At 31.9% G+C, this 25475-nt stretch overlaps 2 protein-coding genes and 1 long non-coding RNA gene across 3 annotated transcripts; 2 read left to right on the plus strand and 1 right to left on the minus strand.

The window, feature by feature from the left end:
* Positions 1-3165: 3165 nt before the first annotated feature.
* LOC120071794 (26S proteasome regulatory subunit 6A homolog) lies at positions 3166-8996 on the plus strand. Its single transcript, XM_039024176.1, has 10 exons — positions 3166-3407; positions 3660-3776; positions 5585-5692; positions 6637-6828; positions 7204-7395; positions 7753-7871; positions 7982-8069; positions 8205-8324; positions 8417-8557; positions 8653-8996. The coding sequence occupies exons 1-10, from the start codon at positions 3291-3293 to the stop codon at positions 8728-8730; spliced, it is 1272 nt and encodes a 423-aa protein (XP_038880104.1). The 5' UTR covers positions 3166-3290; the 3' UTR covers positions 8731-8996.
* Positions 8997-9554: 558 nt separating this feature from the next.
* Positions 9555-11050, minus strand: LOC120071795 (translationally-controlled tumor protein homolog). Its single transcript, XM_039024177.1, has 5 exons — positions 10921-11050; positions 10529-10602; positions 10120-10248; positions 9876-10033; positions 9555-9737 (listed from the first exon to the last, which is right to left on the minus strand). The coding sequence occupies exons 1-5, from the start codon at positions 10946-10948 to the stop codon at positions 9620-9622; spliced, it is 507 nt and encodes a 168-aa protein (XP_038880105.1). The 5' UTR covers positions 10949-11050; the 3' UTR covers positions 9555-9619.
* A 6451-nt stretch (positions 11051-17501) lies between these two features.
* On the plus strand, positions 17502-21573 carry LOC120071744. The gene is made up of 3 exons (XR_005480328.1): positions 17502-18235; positions 18334-18388; positions 20600-21573. It is a non-coding gene; the product is annotated as an uncharacterized LOC120071744 (long non-coding RNA).
* Positions 21574-25475: the final 3902 nt, after the last annotated feature.

Below are 25475 nucleotides of genomic sequence, written 5' to 3' on the forward strand. Positions count from 1 at the left end.
TATATGTTAGAATATTTCTAAATAAACAATAAAATATATTACATAATATAAAAATTAATTGAGAGTTTTTTTTTTTTAAAGATTTTATATATTATGATATATACAAATTTTGATTGTTGAGATTTCTGATTACTTAAATCGATATATATATATACTGTAAATGAAATTTATCTGCGATTTATGTTGAACACTAAACCAATATGCCATTTTATATATCGTGGTATATTTCATATGTTATATTATACGGTGATTTATGTCAAGAATTGAATCAATATCTAATTTATATAGCGTGGTATATTTCACATATCTATTAGAATATTTTCAAATACCTAACAAAATGTTATGAGATATTTTTTAAATAACCATGAATAAAAAAAAAACGTGAAACCAAAGAAAATAGAAAATAAATTTTCTCGCTCTCCAATTAAATCAAATAAAGGGAAAATCTTAACAAATAAATGCATTTTCTCTCTCCATTTGAAAATGTTAAAAAATTATATTAAATGCATTCTCTCTATAATAAATAGAGTTTCTCTCTTCATCGTTAAGAAAGTTTCGTAAATAAGCAAATATATATAAAAATTGGAAATAAAGATAATAAAAAAGATAAATTTATCCAAAAATAATACTAAAAGTCTACTTTGTAAAAAAAGACTGAATCGAACCGTACATACCTTAGTTGATATTAGGGGAATTGGAGTGTATGGCAAAATTTGATGTTTCATTCTGAAAAATGGCAAAACCACCCAAGAATATGAATTATGGCAACTGTATGTGACATGCACATGACCATAAATTTCTAAATATCTGATTTGCCCTTGCCTTGTTCATAGATGATGTTGTTGATGAAACTTATACAAGATAATTGTTGATATTTGTCAAAGAAAACTGTCCTCCTAATTTTGCAGGTAGTTAACATAATCCCTATATTTTATTATTATTTGAGATTCTATTTAACCACTTTTCAAATTTATCTCACATTAATAAAATATCTAAATTTTCTATCAAATTTATATTTGAAATATCCATATATTATTAAAACATCTTTTATCCATATATTTTATTCAAATCTCTATATTGTTTTCATAATTGTATACATACATTTTTAATGAATTAACTGTATATTTCTCATATTTTTAATAAATTAGTTGTATATGCTATTTTTTATATTATTTTAATGTTTTGGGAAAAGAAATATCACTTCCTAAAAAATAGTCATGGGCATTGCACAACAATAAGTTGGATTATTGCTTCATACATTGCCATAACTTTTGTTACTTACACAACTTTTATCAGTTTAGGTTTTCTTGTGGTTTCTTAAGCTATTGTTTTTGCTATAACTTTCCCATTAGGATTTAATTTAAAACAAACCAATATCTTCCTCATTTTTCCTGCTTTTGAAATTTAAATTTATTTTTTAATATGAAATTAGATTTTGATAAATTGATTTAAAATAAACCAATCTTTTCCTCATTTTTCTCCCTAATGATTCAAATTAGCTATTTGTTTTGATTTGATTTAACCACTTTTCGAAAATATTTAGAAATAATCAATATTTAATTTATTTATCACTCTTTGGATTTTAATTTATGATATATCTTTAGATTTTATATTATTTTATTATTATTTTAATTCTAAATTTGGATTAAATTTTTTTATTTTAATTAGGATTTTACGGAATATTTTATACATATTATCATCTTATTATATTATTTTATCATTAATTTGTCTTTTTGACAAACAAATAAATATTCACTTTTGCAATAATTTTGCTGTTTTTGCTATGCCTCTCATAGGTTTTTGTGGTTGATGAAGTTATAAATATAGTTGCTGAAGCTTACGAAAACGGAATTATGAATACAGTGTAATTGTAAATAAACGAACTCCCTTCATTTTTCTCCTCGAATTATATTTGAATTTATATTTTATTATCAAACTAGATTTTATATAACTACCTATCGATTTTTTTATAAATTTTCTTTCCAATTTATATTTCCAATTTTTTATAAATACAGTTGTTTATATGTTTGTTACAAATTCAATTGTATTTAAATATTTTTTTTATTATTATATACATATTTCTATCAAATTAATTTAATCTTTTATTTTTTCTTTATATTTTCAATGTTTTCAATTTTTCATATACAAATATGTAAAAATGGCTTAAACATATAAATGAAAATTAAATTTTAAATGTTTGAAACATGTGGGTGTGTATATATATATTTTTCAGTTTATGAATAATAATAATAACAATTATTCTTATTATTATTAGTATTCTTATTCTTATTCTTATTCTTATCATCATCATCATAATTATTATTTATTAAAAGAAGATAACCAACTTCTTCATTTAGAAGTCCCAAAATCTCATTTTCTCTTTTGCAATCTCATGTCTTCAATGTTGGTTCAGCAACTCTTTCTTGAATTTCATCATCTTGGTTGACCACCCTCACCAGGTTGCTTACATTTTTTTTTTGCTTGCACACATGTTTTTTTGCTTTTGTTTCTACTTTGAATAACATTTTCAACAATGACGTTCTGGGATTGATAGTGTTTAAAGTTGACTTTCAAGATCCAATGAGCAAAATGGTCACATAGAATGAAGATGATGAGACTCCAGTTTGGTGTCAAACGCAATCCTACTTTCAATGTTCACATTGTCATGAAGTTGCAATTTCTTTACCATATTCACTTGCCAACAACAAACTTTATTGATAAAATCAACTTTACTCTTTCTCTTCTTTGAGGAGTCCATTGTTGTATACATCTCGTCATCTTCCCTTGCATAAAGGACCATTGGGTGATTTTTAATTTTGTTTTTTAAATACTATGTATTTGTGGTTCTAGAATGTCTAGGTATGGTGTATTTCTGGTATTGATGTTGTTTTTGAAGTTAGGGTAGTTTTTTCATTTACTAATTAGTATTTTTTATTATATAAATTCATTTTGCTATTTTTATAATTTTAAAATTTCTTTTATCATTTTTCCAAATGAAACTTTAAATTTACTATTTCTGTTGAAATCCCAATCTCATTGTCTTGTTAACCCATATTGTTACCCCCTAGTTTGTGGATGAGAAAGCCCACTAAGGCCCAAGCCCACGTATTGAGACCCGTTAGAGTGATTCCGCTCCCGCATCGCCTCTTTTCTTCTGCAACAAGTTCACTTTGAACTATAAACCAACCTCTATCTCAACTCAGCTTATTTCTAATTCCTTCTTCCTCAGAATTGATCGGAGAAATTCCGCCTTCAGTTTTCGTGAACTCACTCATCCGATTCGGCTCCAAATGGCGACTTCTATGGTTGAAGATACGAACCTCGAAGAAGACCAGTTGGCTTCGATGACCACTGACGACATCATTCGGGCTTCTCGTCTTCTTGATAACGAGATTCGGATCCTCAAGGTCTCATAATTTCTATTCTCTTTGTTCATATTATGTGCGCCTCTGTAGATACCGATGCGATTGAAGTTTCTCTTATGATGCTAAATACGTAGTGTGTGTGTATATGTGAAACGTTTTCATTTAGGAATGAGTTTGGTGCCCTTGAATTTTGTGAGCGAGAAGTTTGATATGTGAAATGTTTGATGGACATCACCGTTATCTGTTAATAAACGGTGATGGTATCTGATTTTGTTCAATTTTTGAGTTTTGAAGGAAGAGATGCAAAGGACAAATTTGGAGTGGGATTCTTTCAAGGAGAAAATTAAGGAGAACCAGGAGAAAATTAAACTTAACAAGCAGCTACCTTATTTGGTCGGGAATATAGTTGAGGTAATTTCTCTCTTCATATGTAGATAGTTGGTTTTCTCTTCTTCAGTCTATATAGTTAGAAACTCTATTAGTTTTCAAAACTGTGATTGTGGGCTTATCATTTTTTTTTTTTAATTTTAATTTTTCAAATTTTGTTATCATTACGTCGTTGAAGTGTTCTCGAAGATGGTCATGTTCCTTCTCCCCTCCCTCCTCCCCATCTTCCCCCTCATGCTGCCTCCGACCATGGACTGAGCCTCCAGCTCCTTTCATGGTCTCACTAGCCCCCTATTGGAAATTGGATTTAAGAGATTATTGAAGGATTGTGAAATCAATCACTGAACGGGCTTATCATCATCATCGTCATCACTTTATTTTGATGAAAAGCAATTTCATTGATGTATGAATTTTACAAAAAGGATATACAAATCCATGAATATTTGTTATTACAATAAGCTATCCCAGTTGTATACGATACAACATAATGAATGAAAAGGTGGAAGAAAGTGTCGCGAGGATGATCCTTGTCCATAAGTCTTTATGCTTTCTTTCCTTTCATAGTATCCAAAAGAAAGCACGAGATATATGAGACCACAAAAGATCTTTGATCTTCTTGGAAGGGTGACCCAAGAATGGAGATAATGTAAGCCCCTCCGTGTCTCCAATATTTGTTGTACTTCAGATGGTGATGTTGGGTTTTATCACACAAATGGTGTTTCTTTCTGTGAAGTCTTTGCTCAATAGCCTTGAACACTTGACAAAAACTTTGAGCAAGGTGATTACCCTAAAATGGTGAAATTCTTCGTTTGGGAGCTATCTCACAAAGTTCTGAACCCAATTGATAGGCTTCAGAGGCTCATCTCCTTCATGGCTGTATCTCCAAGCTGGTGCATCCTATGCAAGCACAGTGGGGAGGATCAATCTCACGTATTTATTCACTGCCCTTTTGCTCAAGGTTTTTGGAATGATGGAAAGCTTGGGTTTGGCTTCAGCTGGTTGTTTGTGCTTCCAAATTATCCACATTCTCTCCTCAATATCCCCTATTGGGTAATCTCTGTATGGAAAAGGAACTTTTGTGAAAGAACCTTATAGGTGCCTTTTGAGGTCGATATGGATGGAAAGAAACAACCGGATCTTTGGTACAAAGGAAAAGGAGTACTTTTTTCTAAAACTATACTTTTCTTTAGTTTTAGAATGATGTATCTTCCTTGCTATACGTAGTGTAAATTGAATTCTCTGTTTTTCTCTCATAGTTTTCTACCCTTTTGACCAATTGGGTTTGGTTTGGGGATCTCTCTCTCACTAGTTTGTAAGTTTATTAATTGATGAAATTGTTTCTTATACAAAAAAGAGAGAAAAAACTGTGATTGAGTGAGTTGTAATATTATGGGTGTTGTGCACCGATTTTTCTTTTATGCATGTAAAAGGAGGCAGTTATTTTTGAGAAAAATGCTGATGTGCAAGTGACAGAGAATAATAAATCAATTTGAGAACATAACTTTGGAAATTAGTGATCAAAACATGCTTTTCATTGGTATTTTGTTCTAGAGAACAAACTGCTGTGCTTAATAGCAACTCTCAACCAAACACCCCCAACTCTATGTAATATTTTATTATGCTGAGAAAAGTTCATTATAAAAATAAATGGATCACGGATTTTATTTATTATTTATTTTTATTTCTAATGGCTACTAAATTTCTAGGGAAAAAAAAGATCGTGGGTATAATTTCTACTACTCTGGGCTTTACTCAATATTTTTATCTATATATTTCATGTCATGTTTTCATATTTTTGAAACTCAACTCTCCATATGACATTCATTCTATAGATTCTGGAAATGAACCCAGAGGATGAAGCTGAGGAAGATGGTGCAAATATCGATCTTGACTCACAGAGAAAAGGAAAATGTGTTGTGTTAAAGACATCTACTCGCCAGGTGAGTTACGCTTCTGCATTAATGAATAATCTATTAGCTATCAGAGAAATGGCAAAGAAACGGTACAGCTACTGTAATAGCCTGAATAAATCTAAATTCTATTGCTCTATTTTCAATGTAGTGGTGTTTTACTTTAAAGGGGATTATGTTAGCTGCACTGTTTTGTATGTTGAATTATTTTAAATATTCAAAACAAAACATGTATGAAGATTTCCCTTATATTTTTTCGTTTTTTCTTAAAGAAAATTGGTCTTTTATAGTAATAATAATAATAATAAATCATGTATGAAGATGTTGCAGACTCCTTCCTACCTTTCACCCGAATACTAAGCTATTATGAACGCTTTCCAAATGCAGTAGCTAGACGGATAGGATTGTTATTAGGGATAAAATAGTTATTAGTTGGGAGTTTGTTATGAATTTATTTATAGATAGAGGGAAGGTGAAGGAGGAGGATTGACAATATTTTGAGTTTGAGAGAGATTTCAAAAGAGGGAGGAGGGTCCATCAAACACTTGAGTTGTTTGGTAGTTGTCAATAAACCGTTTCCAAACACATTAGCTAGACCTATACCTACTCTGGAGTCTGGACTACCGTACTACAGTTCCACTAACATTCACAGACAACTTTTACTAACTTCCATAGGTGCTTTCTCTTTATTGCCCCTCCTCAAGTACGTACTCAGTTGCGGGTTTAACAATTTATAACCTTGTTATGTTATAGCACTATCACTCGAGTATTAACAAACTAAGATTAGTTGGTTAGATTTTTGAAAACAAACATAATAGTGGATTTAGATACTCTTTGTTCTTCCTTTCAAAGATTTCATGCTTGATTCAATTTATTGCCCCTGTTTTTTATTAGCTGCACAAGAGTTCTAATTCATTATATTCATTTAAGCTCTGGACCATGTAAAATCCTAACGTGTTTTATTTTGACTGCAGACAATCTTTTTACCTGTTGTTGGGCTTGTTGATCCTGATAAATTAAAACCTGGTGATTTAGTTGGTGTAAATAAGGATAGTTACCTGATCTTGGACACTCTACCGTCTGAGTATGATTCTAGAGTCAAGGCAATGGAGGTTGATGAAAAACCAACTGAAGATTACAATGACATTGGAGGGCTGGAGAAGCAGGCAAGCTTCTAGCCTAAGGAGTTGATAAGTAGGAGTAAGGAAGTAGGGGTTTGTGAACTGGAGTTTGTGGGTCCCACTATTAAAAAACATAAATTTTTTTTATATCTTATCAACTCCTTACACTGTGGGCCCCAAGAGTTCACAACTTCCTAGATTTCATAACTACTCCTCACTATTCCACTCCTTACCCAAACACCCCCTAATTGTTTTAAGGCACCCCTTATATGAACAATGAACATGCCGTTGGTTTTAGTCAAATAATTGTACAAATTAGATTGTTTGTCTGAATTGTTCTTAGTATTTTAATTGATTCAAGAATTTTTTAAGGCTATTATCTATGTCTATTAACTTGTTTAATATTCCAACTTCCCACAGATCCAAGAACTCGTTGAGGCTATTGTTTTGCCAATGACTCACAAGGAGCGTTTTCAAAAATTGGGAATTCGTCCACCCAAGGGGGTACTGTTGTATGGTCCTCCTGGGACTGGGAAAACATTGATGGCACGTGCTTGTGCAGCTCAAACGAATGCAACATTTCTGAAGCTTGCTGGCCCCCAACTAGTCCAGGTCAGCAGTCATTATCCCCTGAATGTCTGAAATTGTGGGTTGACTTTAATGTAGTGCTTTGTTGTTAGAATTCTGTCTTCCCAGTCTCTCTTTTTCATTTCAAGGGTTTTGTTGGGGAATGGATGGGTGATAATTGTTAATTTGCATAGCGAGCGAAGGTGTTACTTTACTCTTCCTTCATCCTTATTCACAAGAAATTGTTGTGGGGGCATGTGTTCCTTCCTCTCATAGTATCTGATTGGCTTGTGATAATTGAATTGACTGTGGGCCTGCTAATGATGTAGATGTTTAAAGATTGTTGCCATTGTTTAATTGTCTGGGCTGCTAACTTTATAGATGTTCAAAACTTGTATGCAGATGTTTATTGGGGATGGTGCAAAACTTGTACGTGATGCATTTGAGCTTGCAAAAGAGAAATCTCCCTGTATAATTTTTATTGATGAAATCGATGCTATTGGCACAAAGCGGTTTGATAGGTAAGCTAGAGTTAATAACTAATATTTTAATGAGGATAAACCTAGATAGCTTGTAAATCTATTTTAGGTCATTATGCTGACTATGATTATTGCCTTGTCCTCTACTGCAGTGAAGTGAGCGGTGATAGGGAGGTGCAGCGTACCATGTTAGAGTTACTCAATCAGTTGGATGGCTTCAGCAGTGATGAGCGTATCAAGGTTAGTTTAGTCCACCGATTGGATAGGTTTACATGGAGAGTTCATTAGTATCTCTTTAAAGAAATTGTACCTAGTTACATCGGTTTGTTTGCCTCGTTAGTACCACTGAAGCAATAAGTTACTTCTTAAACACAGGTGATAGCAGCAACTAATCGTGCCGATATTCTGGATCCAGCCCTAATGCGATCTGGTCGATTGGATCGCAAGATTGAGTTTCCACATCCCACTGAAGAAGCAAGGGCCCGAATCTTGCAGGTTCTCTAATTTAAGAATACTCCATTTCTCCTTTTCAAGAATCTCCCACTTTTGTTCGGTTCTTATTGAACTTTAAAAATTGGTATTTATAGATCCATTCTAGGAAGATGAATGTTCACCCAGATGTCAATTTTGAAGAGCTGGCTCGGTCCACTGACGATTTTAATGGTGCACAGTTGAAAGCTGTTTGTGTAGAAGCAGGCATGCTCGCACTGCGCCGGGATGCAACCGAGGTGCTTTTGTCTCTCTCTCTCTCTCTCTCTCTACATATATATGTAGTTATATGTAGTATATGTATTTTAGCATGGTGGTTTGATATGGAATACAGGTGAACCATGAAGATTTCAATGAAGGTATCATTCAAGTTCAGGCAAAAAAGAAGGCAAGCTTGAACTATTATGCATAAGACTTGTTCCTTGCACGGTTCTTTTGATAACATGGCAGGTTACTCTACCCTTCTTTTACTCTTAATTAGAAGTGAACAATATCTAAATCGAGCAGTTTATTGCCGCTTTGTTATTTTGAACCAAAATATATAGAAAATGTAGACTATGTTTGATAGTGCTACGGAAAGGTGTATTTAGGGTGTTATTGATTTGGTTTTTGGCCAAAACTAACTCAGAGCCGTCGTATAAATTTTATTGTTAAATTAAATTAAAATCGAATCGAATCTATTTAACCAATTGATTATTAAACCCATGGAAATGAGCCACCAAACTGATCAAGATTAAATGGATGACTCGATTAAAGTTATAATTAAGGAAAGTTAGCTATCTTCGTTATATACCTAACCAAAAAAGTTCATTTTATAAACTGCCACTTCTATTTATTGATTTTAAGAAGGTTAAATATATAATTTTCATATTATTATTATTATTATTATTATTATTATTATTATTATTATTATTATTATTATTACTACTACTACTACTACGAGTGAGAGTATGAGGATATGAACTTTTGACCTCAAAAGAGAAAGTAACTACTGAATAATTCACTCGACATTCTTGATCTCATTTTGATCGCATATTTTTCTTAAATCAAGTAATACGTAAAAGTCGTGATTGATTGGACATATGAAAATATATTGATAAAATTAACACTGGTGTAACTTTATTTTTTAAAGATGATATATTATATTATATTTCCCCATTGGGGGCATAAACTTAATGTAAATTCTCAATTCTTCCAAAAAAGAAAAAAAGAAAAAAGAAAAAAGGAAAAAGAAGAACTTTGATAATGAACTTTAAAAAAGTAAAAAGAAAAGTATTTTGTTGAAAATGGATGGGATTCCTTTAACATTTGACTTCCTTCAACCCATAGGCAATATAGATAAAGGTAGGATCAGTTGCTCCTTCTTTGTAGTATGCAAATACCATAGACCCATCGTCATGCATTCCTTCCCCTACAAAGCTGCATAGAAAAACAAACATTAACTCATCAATTAAAGACATTTTTGCAAACTTGGCTCTTATAAAGCCAACCATGGAAAAATAAGTGAAGATATCATATAGCCTAAATTAACCATTAAAATTAGTTATTGGAACTTACAATTGGAGGTCATTGATCTTTGAAATCAGAAACTTGGTTGCCTCTGGAATATGCTTCTTAAACAACTCTAGTTTTTCTTCCTCCAATTTGGGAGTTAGCAACTTGATGTATCTTTTCATGTATGTGATAAATTGCTTCTTGTCAAATGGAGGTTGTTCCTGCCAATAATACATAACAAGTTCTCTTAGCAATTCAAAGGCAAAACTTGAAGGGTATGCAATTAAAAAGACAAATAATTTCTTACCTGAAGTCTAAATGTGTCAACAATATCCACAACCTTGACAGCTTGATCATCAACACCTTCATCCTCATCGGCACCCTCAGCAGACGGGTTAGCCCCGATGTCTACGTCGATCGCCCCTTGTACAACCCACTGTCATTCAAATGTCCCCCCCCCCCAAAAAAAAAAAAAAAAAAAAATAAATAAATAAATAAAAGCCAAATGAGAATCCCAGAAATAATTGAGAGATTTGAGAAACAAAAGGAAAACCCTTGGAAAAGTTTTTATTATTTGTTGGGATATCACCCTGAAGAATATGCACATTGATATTTTATACCATAAGAATGTTTTCTTTTGTTCCCATGTATTTGTTGATTTATTCATCTTGGAATGAAGCAAAAACAAGCACCAAAATATAAATTAATTCCCTTACCTTTCCTTCCACTTCCCACAGCATCCCATTCTCAATTTCATTGTATGGAAAAGAGTCTGAAAGAAGTTCATCACCTGAAAGTTCAATCAAGAAATCCAATCAAGCAAAAGAACAAAAACATAGTTATCTAATGGAGTCGTAGTTTTTAAAACCGTGTTTTTGTTAGTTGAGTTTGGTTAAATTATCTAACTTAGGCCTCGTTAAGAGTCGAGAAGAAATAAACTTAATTTTAGAAAACGGAATACTACGTTTTCGCTGAATCATTTGTTTTAAGATTTCATAGCAAAGTTACAAAGAACACGACAACGAAATAAAGAAATAAATCGGAAGTAATTTAAGAAGCAAAAGGAATTGAGGAAGAAAGAAAGAGATTGAGAGAGAGAGAAAGAAACCTGTTAGTAGGTCTTGGTAGAGAAGCATGGCTCTGGCTGCCAATAGGAACAATCAAAGAACAAAGGAGTTTTGCGTTGTGAGAACGCTATAAATCTCTTACTATTTATAGCACACAATTACAATTAGACGTAACCCCAATAGGAATAGGATTGTCAAATTACTATTCCCTAATTACCAAATGACCCTCTCCGTTTCTTCTTCTTCTTCTTCTTTTTTTTTTTTTTTTTTTTTTTTTAATAAAAAAATTTAAATCCTATTTAATTTACATTTCTTTCCTAAATAAGATTACATTTATCCTTTTCAAACGCCATTCTTTCACTTTATATTCATTTTATATTTGTTCAAATATCATTTTAAAATATCTCTATTATTTAACCAATTTTACTAAAAAGTAACTTTCATGGTGAACAACTAAATTTAAGATGGATAAATTACAAAAACTACCCCTAAAGTATGGTGGTAATTGCAGTTATACCCTCAAACTTTCTATTTTAAAAATCAACCCTCCAATTTATATAAATGTTAAAATTAGGTCAAATTGGACCTTCAAACTTGCATATTTATATGAGTTTAAGAGTTAGGTTTTGTCATTTATAGGTCCAACTTCTACAATTATTGTAAGGTTGAGAGATCAATTTTAACAGATATTACAATGGAATTTCAGACAACCATTTAGTATCTATGTTTGTTTCATAGGATTTCACTTTTTAAAACCCAGGATATATATTATTATCCAAGGAACTTTAATATCCATATGACTTGGGTTTTTTAGTACCCTCCACACTTGTTGGATTTTTATATCTCGGACTATTAGAATCTGATTAATTAATAAATTAGTATCAATTAATTATTACTATTGATTTTAATTAATTATTAAATATAAATATATTATTTAGTCTAAATAAATTTCAACTAATATATTTACCATTGATATTTTATGTTATCTTAACTATTTAATATAAAACTTCATAATTAATTATTAATATTCTAATTAATTTATATTTATTGATTAAATAAAATAATTTAAATAAATTTTAATTAAAAATATTTATAAAAGATATTTTAATTGATATACTAATATATGGTCAAATTTACTTGCGACTACATTACTTGTTCTCTTACATTTGCTTAAATAATTAATTAATTTTAGTTTTTATATACAAAATTGGTATCAAACACATTCATTTAACTTCCCAGACATTAATCATCATGCATATCTAAACACAAACATTTAAAACTCAAAATTTAAATTCTAATCATTTAATATCTATACCCATGAAATAATATTTGCAATCCAAATGACGAAGTTGAGGAGCAAATTTTTACAATTGAATGTTTGAAAGTTTAATTGCAACTACTACCGTATTTCATGGGTGATTTTTGCAATTTGTCTGTTTTAGATTTATTAAAAGTACAAATACTAAAATTAGATAATTAAAAGAAGAGAGACTAAAATTGAACAACTTTAAAGTATGAGGACCAAAATGATATTAAAGCCTAAATTTGATGTTAGACATGCCTTTTTTTTTCTTTTCATTTCTTACTAAATAAAATTTAAGTTACTCTACTTGATTATATTTGTTAGTTTTCTCTTATCCTTTTGTGTATTGAATCAATTAATTTTTAAAGACTATATATATATATATATTATAAAGTTCTGTTATTGAATTAACATGTTGTTAATTTTTAAATAAATGGCGAAGATAGTGTTTGATAATCTTTTGATTTTTAGTTTTTAGTTTTTTAAAATTAAGCGATTTTTTTCTAAATTTCTTACTAAGGATTGCATTTTCTTAAGTAGAAGAGTTGAATTTTTGACAAAATTAAAACAAAAACTTTGAAACTATTTTATTCACTTTTCAAAATTGGGCATGATTTCTAAAAATATTGGTCAAAAGTATATATGTTTCGGATGGAAATACTGGACTTTACATTCCATCTTAAATAGGAAATCGAATCATGCTTGTCCTTTATTATCTACATTCTAGTTTATAAATTCCTAAATTTGCACAAATCAATCAATCTATACCCTTCATTACAATAACTTTTGAAAATTATCTATGTATTAATTCTAAAACGTGTGTCGACTTCTTCTACATGAGTTCCACAAAATGGACGACTAGATTAAGTGCATGAACGATTTTAAAGATATTGTTCAAGAGTCTAAATTGAGTTATATATAAAAGTTCAGGGACTTAATTGATATAATTGTAAATTTTACATGAGGTTTTTTCAAACGAAACATAAATGAAGATGAAAATTAACACATTTACAAAAGTTTAGGATTTAAATTAATACAACAATTAGTTCAGTCAAATATTAATCTGAAGATAGTAATATAAATATTTTGATATTTAATCCTTTTGTGATGATTATAATATTAATTTACACAATTGACTTGGATATGTCTCCTACTGTGTGCACTATTAAAGAATAATGCTCAAAATTTGGAAACACAATAAATGGAAGTAAAACGTGACGGCGCATTTGAGATGGCTCTCGAATAAAGAATTTTAAAGGAACCCCAGAAAAAACTAACATTGTGATATGTTGCACTTTTAGTTTTTTCGGGTTTGAATTTGATTTAAATTTAATTCATAAGTTTTAAAGTGTTAAAATTTTACCGTTGAGGTTTGACTTATCTATCAATCTGATCCTTAAGTTTCAAGATATATATTTTTAATCTTAATATAATCTTCACTAAATACTCACTTTAGTCTTTAATATTATTATAAATTAATTAACTAACTAATTGAAAATAATTATAAACTTAAATTTTAAAATTAATTTTAAAAGTGATGAAAAGAATAATCAAAACTTAATCAACTATAACTCTTTAAATTTTTTTAAATTAATTCATAGATATTAATACTAAAGACGAAAAGTGAGTACATAATAAAAGAAAGTGAGCTTAAAATTGTAAATTTTGAATATTATAGACTAAATGGAAACAATTAAAATTTCAAGGGTAATTAATATTATTATATTTTGAAACTAATGACTAAATTTAAATCAAACCCAAAAGTTAAGAAATTGAAAGTATAATATTTTGAATCCTATGTGACAAATAAAATCTAGACCCAAAAATCTAAGGTTATAAAAGATATTTCCTCCATTGAAAATATTTCGGTTAAATTACCATTTTGGTCTCCATACTTTTACGTTTTTCCAATTTTAATTCATGTACTTTCAATAGTTCAATTCTAATAGTTGTACTTTCAACAAATCTTTAATTTAGATTCTCAAAGTTAATTTTATCGAAAATGGTTAAATGGTAATAACACTTTTCATGGAGAGCAATATAATATGTGAATATTTCATCAAAGTTTATAATAAAAATGCAAATAGATAAAAAAATGTTTTTTAAAAATCGGTACTAAATTAGCATTGAGGACTAAATTTAAAATCTATTGAAGATACATGGAGTAGAATTAGACAATTGTATAGGGTTAAAAATTGAAAAAACTTCAAAGTATCAAGACAAAAATAGTATTTTAACGAAATATTTATTATACACCTAAAGAAGAAAAGTGACTGTATATATTTTAAAATAAAAATATTGATTCCTCCATGTGCAGTTACAAGAAATGCCAAACACATTAAGTTGGCAAAAGTTCGATGATCCAACAAATAACTAGACATCTATAATATTCTTACAAATATATAAACGAATAATTGATCCCATCAATTATCCAATCAATATGCTATTATGCATTAGGGTTCATTGTCGAGCTAGTGGATGCATCCCCTTTAACAATTTTTTCTTGACCATATATAATATCATTTCCTCCCTACAACGTTCGATTACATTGCAACCTCTTCCATATAGATTTGTAGGAATTAATTTACAAAGTTTAGGATTGCGTTACATCCCAGACTAACATCTCCTTTTAAAGGGATCGTAACCAATGGATTTTTCTACATTTGTTATCTCAATCATGTCAAAGTTAACTAAGAAAATCCCAATAAAAATAAGTGTGATTCCCTTTGACGTGGTCATCATTGATAATAATATCTACTACAAAACTTAAAATGTGAGTCACTTATGATGGAAAAGACTTCAAAATGTAGGAATATTTACATATTCGAATATCTATTTTTCATATAAGGTGGTTTTATGATTTGTTGCATATGTTTATCTTGTTAGAGTCTGATACAATCAAGAACACGTTTGAATGATATTTTTAATATTTTGCAACTTGTAGGTTTTGCCAAATGACATCATTATTTTATTCCTTAAATACGAATTATATTACAAAAATAACCAATGCTAACAAAACAAGCTTCAATTTGTTAGTAAAACAAATATCATTTCCGTTTTTTTTTAAAAAAACTTTTTGTTAATGTGTTAGACGGGGTAAGTTCAAGAATAATGTATTTTTTTTTAAAGTAATAACAAAAATAGGGTATATAGGAAATAAATTACAAAAGTAAGCTGAGGGAGAAGTATTGACAAAAATAGGATAGCAAAATTGTGTGCCCGGTATACGATTTTTATGGGATCCACTAGTTCCATATTTTATTATTTTTTTTTTATTGTTTTTTGATTTAAGTAGATACAGAGGGGAACAAATCTATTTGAATTTCGGTAAAACAAATCTATGTAAAAAAATCTACGGTAAAACAAATCTATGTGAAAAAAATAGATTTGTGGGTAGAAATTTGATTCAATTTTTATTTTATAGGCCTTTAAAAATTTAAATTTCACAATAAAAAAATCTCCAAAATACAAAAAAATACTAAAAAATAAAAGAAGACAGAAGCTGGGGAAAATGGGAAAAAAATAGATTTAACCATAATTCGTGATTAGAAATTTGATTCAATTTTTATTTTACCGTAGGCCTTTAAAAATTTGAATTTCACAGTAAAAGATTCTTCAAAAATGAAAAAAAAACACTAAAAAATAAAAGAAGAAAATAGAAGTTGGGAAAAATATATATAAAAAAAATAGATTTAGTCTTACTTCGTGGCTAGAAATTTAATTCAATTTTTATTTTACGGTAGACCTTTAAGAATTTGAATTTCACAGTAAAAATTCTCCGAAAATGCAAAAAAACACTAAAAAAAATAAAAAAAGAAAGATAGAAGTTGGGAAAAAATATGAAAAAAAAAATTAGAATTAATTCGTGACTAGAAATTCGATTCGATTTTTATTTTATGGTAGACCTTTAAAAATTTGAATTTCACTGTAAAAGATTTTCTGAAAAAACAAAAAAACACTAAAAAAAATTAAAAGAAGAAGACAGAAGTTGGGGGAAAATTGATTCAATTTTTATTTTAGGCCTTTGAAAATTTGAATTTCACATTAAAAGATTCTCCGAAGATGCAAAAACGCTGAAAAAAAATATAAGAAGATAGAACTTGAGAGAAAATGTGAAAAAAAAAATAGCCTTAATTCGTGGCTGGGTACAGGATTTAGCCTTAAATCGTGGACGGGTACACGATTTAACGATTTCACAATCTTATTTTTGCCAATAGTTTCAAACCAACCTCATTTTTGTCAATAAATATTAAAATAATATTATTTTTGTAAAAAAATCGTGTTAGACTAACCTTTTGACCATATATGTATTTGAAAGAAAACGTGAACCTATATAAGTGTTAAAGAGAATAATTAGGCATTATTTCATGGTCCAGTTTAGTTCTTGTGTATATAAATTAAACAACTAGAAAGTATAACGATAAGGGAAACAAATCTCCATATATCTATACGAGAATGATATTATCTATTTTTGGCATAAATTTTCGTAATTTTACTTTTAGGGTCAATCCAAAAGGTCTTATTACTAATGGAAATAATTATTCTGATCTATATAACATGAATCTCTCCCTTTCATAATTAATGTTGGATTTTGTTTGTATTTCGAACAATTGTTCCCTTAAACAAAGTACAACATTTGGGCCTCCCTACGAACAAACCTAGCTATCAATACACTAGTACAAAATTGGCCTTTAATGCATTCAACAATTGATATTATACAAGTATGATGACGGACGATCAGCCAAAATTGAAAAAGCTGTTATTAAAGGTGTTCAATGTCGATCATTTACAATAATACGTTCTTCGATGTCGATTTTCTTTTGAATTCAGTGAATGACCAACATTAAGGCAGTCTATCCGATATTACACGTCAATGTTTGTGACACATTGTCTGTCATCTTTTTTATTTATTTTTTTTCCGAATTTTGCAGGTGACTTTAATTTAATTTTCTTGTGTTAATTGGTGGATATTTTAAAATTTGAAGTTAGGATTTAATTATTGGATTGAGAAAATTCAAATTTAAAGTGTAGTGACGGAGGGTTTGGGTAATTGGGTTTAAGTGAATTATTGGTTTTATTTTTTTTAGAAGATAATTGATTTGAGTTAAGTTTATAAAAGGAATTTAAATTTAAATGGGTGGATTAGTGGAGGGTTAAGAAGAAAAAGGAAAGGGAAATATATGTGTATATATATATATTAAGGTTAAGTTTAAAGGATAAATAAATAAATACATAAATAAATTAATTATATTAAGGTTAGGTTTAAAGGATAAATAAATAAATAAATAAATAAATAAATAAATAAATAAATAAATAAATAAATAAATAAATAAATAAATAAATAAATTATATTTATATATATTAAATCTCGTTCGGCGTCTGCTTTAATCTAATCTCTTTCTTCCTCATTCAAGAGCAGCCGAGCGTCTTCCTCCCTCTCGATCTTAGCCTCGCCGACCACAGTCGGTTCAACTCGACGCGCCACTACCAGTCGTCCGCCGTCGGTGTCCCTTTGCCTTGCAGGTCGCGCCGCCAAGCCGGCCCACGTTTCCGATCAAAAAGCTGCAGCCGTCGGCGTAGACGAGCGACCCCGGGTCTGAGCGTGTGCGAGTCACGCGTCCGTCTGCAGCCGGTGCCATTTGTCATCAGGTGTGGGTTCTATTCGACGTTTTCCGACTACCAGCGCCGCCGGTCAGCCCTTTCATCTCCTTCTGTTAGTTTCTCTCTCTAAGTCAGAAACCCACGCGGAACAGTTTTGTTCAAGATGCCATGAGTAGGTCCTCCGTCCAGCAACTTCCACCGCCATTCGTTCTGGACGCTGGGATATCTCGTCTGTCGCCACGTAGCGCTGTCTGCCGCATCTTATCTTGGCTGTGGGAGGATTCTGCAAGATTTTAGAGTTTTGTTGAGTTATTCTTGAAAACCCATTTAAGTAATTGGTGTATTAAGCGCGTTTGAGCCGCTGCCCATCAAAAGTAATAGACGTTTTGGACGTTTCGAATGGATTTTATTGAAGACTTGTAAGCAGTTTTGGACTAAGCCTCGTTTTTGTTGTAAGTTTTGTTTTGTTTTTTGTTTTTGAGATCTTTAAATTGATTTTATTTTAAAATTAGGCCTTTAATATTAATTTTTAAATTTGAATTATGTTTAGGCTTGTCAAGATTTTACCAAGGTTGAATTACTAATGTGTTGGACTTAATATTGAGGTAATTGATTTACTACCGGTTCGTCCTTAAATCCAAGTTGGTGTTAAGATTGTGATTGCATTGAAAGCATGATTCTATTTTGATGGGTTGAATTGTTATAATTTGCTATGGTTGGACTGTTGAGGTTGTTCTAGAAATTTGTGTTAATATTACAAAAAATATGATATTATGTGAAAGTTATGTTATGTTTGATTGATAGATCAACTGTTGAGACTATTCTATAAACTCATGTGATACATTACTATGTTTATTATAATATGCTATGACGGTGTCTTTATGGAATCGCCACCTACGATTATGTTATTGTGTCTCTTCAGAGTCACTTCCTATGGAAACATGCCTTTAGGTTTGCCACTTATGGCTATGCCTATTTACCTGAACTTGATCTACTCTTATGTCTCTACATAAAGTTCAAGTACTTATGTAATAGTCATGGATCTTAATTTATTGAATTTAGTTTATTTCTAAAACAAAATGAGCAATTCATGCATTCAATAACAACTTTATCGAATCAAACTTCAATAACATCTATATTGATTAACAAAATAAGTTTATTATTTACAAACCACGAGTTTTAGGACATAAAATCCAACAAACTCCCATTTGGACTAGAACTTCAGTGATAACACACATTTGTACACATAATGTTGAGTTTTTGAGTTTTTAGAGAGAAAATACAATAAACTAGGGTAGCACATAAGCATAGTTTGTCTTTACTAGGTATCATATACCTATGGGTTTTTCTCCCACTTGTCCTAGATTATACAACTCGTAGTCCTAGACTGACTAGGTGACCCTCATACACTTTAGCCGAGAGGACCCCTATAAACACTTTAGTATACAATATACTTCTAATTAATTAACAAATAGAGAATGCATTTTATACCCTTAACTTCTTGATTATCGATGTCATCACCAAGTATTGGTGACTAGAGTTTCTACTAAACCCATGTTATGGGTAGGATATCACACAACCTTCCCACTACACTGAGGCATTCTCAACTCTTTGAGAAAGATGCATATGACCAGTCTTAACAACTCTTATTTCAGGGTTAGCTTAATCAATAACTTTTGTTGATTTTCTATAACTATTATGGAAACTTGATACAATAATTTATGATCTCTCATGCATACTTCTTCAAGTAAATAACATTTGTTGATACAAATACTTAATTTTCTTCTGTGTTGAAGAAGTATACTGTTTTTAGGTAGCCTATGGATAAGCATACTGTTTTGAATGATGTTCCAATTTCATGTTGAAAAAGTATACAACAGTTACTATTGTACATCACAAAAAAATTTAGGCAATTTGAGCATAGCTCATCATTCAACTAAACCATGTCTAACAGGGTTCTGTTTTTCTTCCTGATACACCGTTCTGCTGAGGTGCCAGGTGTAGAGAGTTGTGACTAGATTTTATGTTCTATCAAATAGTTCTAGAAATCTCAGATTTTATGTACTCTCCACCTCGATCCAATCGAAGTGTCTTAATTGTTTTACCTAACAAGTTTTCATACACCTTGAACTTCTCAAGTGTTTTAGACTTATGTTAAAATTAGGTAAATATAACCATACTTTGAATAATCATCAATAAACCGATGAAATATTCATATCCTCTTCGTGTCTTGACATTCATCGGACCATAGAGGTCTGAATGTGTGAGCTCTAAGGCTCGTAAGACCTTTTCTTATAAAAGATCTTTTGGTTATCTTATCTTCAAGACAAGATTCACATAATGTTAAAAGGTTGTATTTTAACCAATTTAGATGATCACTTTTAACCATTCTCAATCCTATTAAGATTTATGTGACTAAATCTTTAATTTCCAAATATAAGTACTTGAAGAAACCTTTGCCTTTTATTTTTTAGCTATTTTAAATATCTGAATATTTGAAATGACCTATGCTTTGGTCGGTTTTAACATAGAAATTGTTTTATAATAGGAAAAAAAAACATCTTTTGCTAATGAACACTTCATTTTTGTCAAAAGATACTTTTATACAAATGTTCTTACAAAAGATAGATACATGTCTTTTCATTACATTAACAAGAAGTATATTATATAATAGAGCTATCTTTTGAAAACAACTTCAGGAACTCTCACTGGTTTTTTTGAGATAGCCTCCCTTATTCACAACCTTGAAAGTTATCTCTTCATCTGCAAGCATTCTTCAGAAATTAATTTCTTTGTTTCTACTTTCCTTTTTGCAGGATATTTTAGGCAGTTTCTCTTCCAATGCTCATCTTTGTTGTAGTAGAAACATTTTCACTTTAACCTTGCCTTTGCGGTCAATAGGTGCCTTCCTCTTCCCCTTACTCTTTTTCATCTGAACACTTTTTTCCTTGGAGGAAGAAGAAGAGTTAGACTTTATCTTAGAGGACGATCCTCTTTTATTTGCAGAGCTTTCTGTCCCTTAGTTTTAAAGAGGGACCGATAAGTCTGTAGCTCATTGAGAATAGTGGTTAAGTTATATTCTATCTTGTTCATCATCGCATTTGTACGAAACTGTAAGAAGCTCTTCGGAAGAGACTCTAAAATAAAACAGACTTGACTTTTATCGTCTATGAAAACTCCATTTACTTCTGCTATATTGAAATGGATCATCATGTCCAAGATATGTTCTCTAACAGAGGCCCCTTCTTTCATACGACAGTTATAAACGTATTTGATGGCATCATGTCTAAGGGAGAAGGATGGTTTTCCAAACATCCCCTGTAGAGATTCCATAATCTCTTTTGTGGTATGCATGAGATCGTGTTTCTTTGCCGAAACATCATATATATGCTGGCAAGAATATAGGCTCGGGCTTTTTCATTTGCCCTTGTCCATTTGTCATATGCTTCCCGAACAGTTTGATTTATGTTGGAGCCGGGGTTAGGAGGACATTCCTCAGTTAAAATGAATCTCAGATCATCTATTACTAGTATTGTATTCAGGTTTGATTTCCATGTAGAGTATTTGTCCCCGATAAGTTTCTCAGAAGCCATGTAGAGTAATTGTCCCCATTACTCTACATGTAGAGTATTGTATTCCATGTAGAGTAATTGTTCCCATTAACCTCAGATCATCTATTACCAGTATTGTATTCAGGTTTGATTTCCATGTAGAATAATTGTCCCCATCAAGTTTCTCAGAAGTCAGTAACTGTATTAATGAGCTAGTCATCTCTGAAAGTATAACCAAATTCTATTGGTGAATTGCTTTTAAATCCAATCATGTTTTTACAAAGTAATAATGTACCTAAATTTCATTATTTTATTTGCAACGCTATTTTAGTGAGTCAGAATAGATGCTACTGAGGGGCAGTCAAATACTCCTTCACTGAAGCAAGACATTCTTGACTAAATACTAATTCTAGAATAACTCATATTCTTATAGTCATTTAGTTACCATTTTTCGTAAAGAGCTTACTAACACTTAGTAATTCTCATAAGTGTAACCCTCCGTTTTCATACCTCAGAGATTGGCCCCAATGATGCTACTGAATTGGAGAGTCAAAGTTGAAAATCAACCTAAGAAATCCTATCCATTTCTAGAGTTTGAGTTTTTTTGAATCCCATGTTACAACCCTCCGAAGGGATAGTCGTCGTAAAATGATTAGCATAGGTCATATAAAGTTGACAAGCATGTGCAACATAGGAATCTCACGGTCTAAACTAATGGAAGAGACTGTAGGACACGTTGACACACATCCTTCACCCACTTACTATGAAGTACTTCCCTTATTCACCTTGCTATTGACCCATGCAAACACTTTCCGAATGGAAGTCTCTCCCAAGGTGACACGAAGCCGAGCATGAATCTTACGGTGTGAACTCTTAGAGACGCGAGAGCTAAGAACCACATATCATACATGTTATTAATCTTCCATTGAAGTGTTCTATTTGTTTTGGGTAAACATTTACTTAGGTATATTCCGGCTAATAAAACAACCTAAGTCTAGCTGATTATCCAAGTATAACCTTTATATTTGGATTTAACCTATGATGTTTAGTTGATAAACCAGTTTTAAAACCTCACATCACTCACACATTCTCATAAAACCGAGTAATTATTCGATTATAATCCCAGGTAGGAGGTTTTTTGTAAACCGTCAAACTTAAATACCTCCAGCCTTAGATAGGATTATAGACCGGTTGAGTTTGTAACCAATTTTTACAAGATAACAACCTATTTTAACTATTAAAATAAGTTGTTATTTGTTAACCCTAGGTAAGCATGCATCTTGTCTTTGTTATGGATTTTAAAAGTCTAATTCGGTTTTTATAACAATTATAAAATAATAGACATGTTGATCATCCATAAAATTCATAAAGTATTTTAGGATTTAATATAACACTTTATATTAAAAACTTGAAACCCTAAACATGCATATTATATATTATCTCTTTATTGTTGGGGTTGATGCCCTAAAGTCTCGTGTCCTGTAGTTTGCAAACAGTTTGTATGAACGCTTGTATTATTAATATATGATATTTACTTCATATCTTGTATTTTGCTCAGTTACTTGTTTTATTTGCTTTACCACAAACCATATACATAAAATCCCTGGTTATCTGTAGGTGACTCAAGCATGTATGTGGTAACATACAAGTGGATCATGTCTTGAGTGATAACCAAAATGGTCTGTAGTATATGGATATAGAAGGGAAACCTTATCCTGGTAACGCTATGGATACGAACCGCTATGTGGAATGGTCACAAGTGTTGTGACTTGTTACAGATGGTCTGATCCTGATCATTCGTGTTGGGGACATGCGAGCAGGGGCGTCCTATATAAAGAGTTTGTATAAGACCTGACCACGAAGTGTTAATGTCTCGTTATATAACACCGTTCATGACAGAGATGTCACTTCACTAGGATGACCACAGGTAATATGACCTCAATCCTAAGTGAGTTGGGAACTCCTCCCATTGAGGGCGGTCCTTTGATTTGTATGGATGTGAGTGGCCAGGTTGCCGATTCAAACCTACCATTTTGGGGATTCGTCTGATTTGGTAGCTGGGAACTCAGCTACACAAGATGAAATTCTCTCCTTCGCCGAGGTAGGGGTAAGTAGATAGATAGGTTCCTTAAGGGCTGATTCCGGGGCTTGAACGATGTGGCGCTACATACCTTCTCTTGGCTCGAGAGGTGTTCACACATAGTTGGACTATGTTGTATTGTTCATTAGAGGAAATTAGTGGTACTGTAAGGAGTGAGATGTAACTACAGAGGCAAAACGGTATTTGGCCCAACTATACTTACGAGCATTGTGAAGGATCATCGTTACTCATGATTGGTTATATTTGACGGGACACAATATATATCTGTGGTAAGAAAAAGTTCAGCTGTTGTCTCTTAGTGGAATACCTAACAGTTAACGGATGGTGGATCTCGTGGCTAAAGAATTAAGTCAACTTTCATGGACCGTTGGAGCTTCGAGCCACATGTCTATTTAGGTCCCCTGGGTAGCTTGTTAATATAATTTGAGAAACTACTGGCGATAATTTCACAACATGGAAAACACGTGATCAACGACGATCTTGATCATCGAGGATCTCAATGTTCACTCCTTACGGAGCTTGTCCTCTTATTCCAGCTCCGAATCCGTTTAAAATATTCAGGAGGCATATGAGCGATGGACAAGGGCGAATGAGAAGCCCGAGCCTACATCTTGGCAAGTCTTTCTGAAGTCTTGGCCAAGAAACATAGCCTATGGTCTCAGCGCGTGAGATCATGGAGAGTCCCTGCGGGGGGATGTTGGGACAACCCGTCTGATGCATGAAGGCTCTTAAATACATAGTCAACTCCATAAATGGAAGAAGGCACCTCTGTTCGTGAACTTGCTAAACATGATGGTCCACTTTAATATGGCGGAGTTGAATGGGTCTACCATCGATGAGGGCAACTAGGTTAGCATAATCCTGCATTCTTTGCCGGAGAGCTTCCTGCACTTTCTTAGCAATGTGATTCTTAACAAAGTGAAGTATAACCTTAAAACTCTCCTCAACGAGTTGCAGACATACCAATCTTTACTAAAAAGTAAGGAGAGGGTGAGGAAAATGTTGCTTCATCCTCTAGGACGTTCCATAGAGGTTCGACCTCAGGAACAAAGTCTGCACCTTCGGCTTCTAACTTTGCAAAGGGGAAGAAGAAGAAGGGTGGTAAGGGAAAAGAGAAGGCACCTGCTAACCCACCGCCTGTCACCCCAAGGAGGCATCCACAGGTTGCTAAAGGAAAGTGTTTCCACTACAACCAAGATGGACATTGGAAGAGGAACTGTTCTCGGTATCTGAAAGAGAAGAAAGCAGCCAAGGCTAAGGCCAAGGCCGATAAAGGTAAATGTGATTTACTTGTGCTTGAAGCTTGTTTAGTGGAGAATGATGATTTTGCCTGGATAATTGATTCAGACGCCACTAACCATGCTTGTTCTTCTTTTCAGGGGATTAGATCTTGGCGATAGCTGGAGGCTGGTGAGATGACGATGCGAGTAGGCACTAGGCACGTCGTCTCAGCTGTGGCAGTGGGAGGACTCCAATTAGCTTTACAGAATAGGTTTCTTATTTTAAATAATGTATATATTGTTCCTGAACTAAAGAGCTACCTTATTTCTGTAAAGTGTTTATATACTATCTCTTTTAATATGGATAAAGTGTTTATTCATAAATATGGTGTTTTTATTTGCACCGCAAATCTGGAATCGAATTTATATGTGCTAAGGTCGTTAGCCATTAATTCCCTCCATAATACTGAATCGTTCAAAACTGCCGTAACTCAATCAAAACGTCGACGAATTTCTTCAAAAGAAAATGCCAAACTTTGGCATCTTCGTTTAGGGCACATCAATCTTAATAGGATTGAGAAATTGGTGAAGAATGGATTTCTAAGTGAGTTAGAAGAAAATTCTTTACCAGTGTGCGAGTCTTGCCTTGAGGGTAAGATGTCTAAATGACCTTTTAAAAGGTTATAGAGCCAAGGAGCCTCTTGAATTAGTACATTCTGACCTTTGTGGTCTTATGAATGTGCGAGCCAGAGGTGGCTATGAGTATTTTATCAGTTTTACTGATGATTACTCTAGGTACGGGTATGTTTATCTTATGCAA

The sequence above is a fragment of the Benincasa hispida genome, chromosome 2 (assembly GCF_009727055.1).
Source record: "Benincasa hispida cultivar B227 chromosome 2, ASM972705v1, whole genome shotgun sequence".
In the NCBI taxonomy this organism is placed as follows: Eukaryota; Viridiplantae; Streptophyta; class Magnoliopsida; order Cucurbitales; family Cucurbitaceae; genus Benincasa; species Benincasa hispida.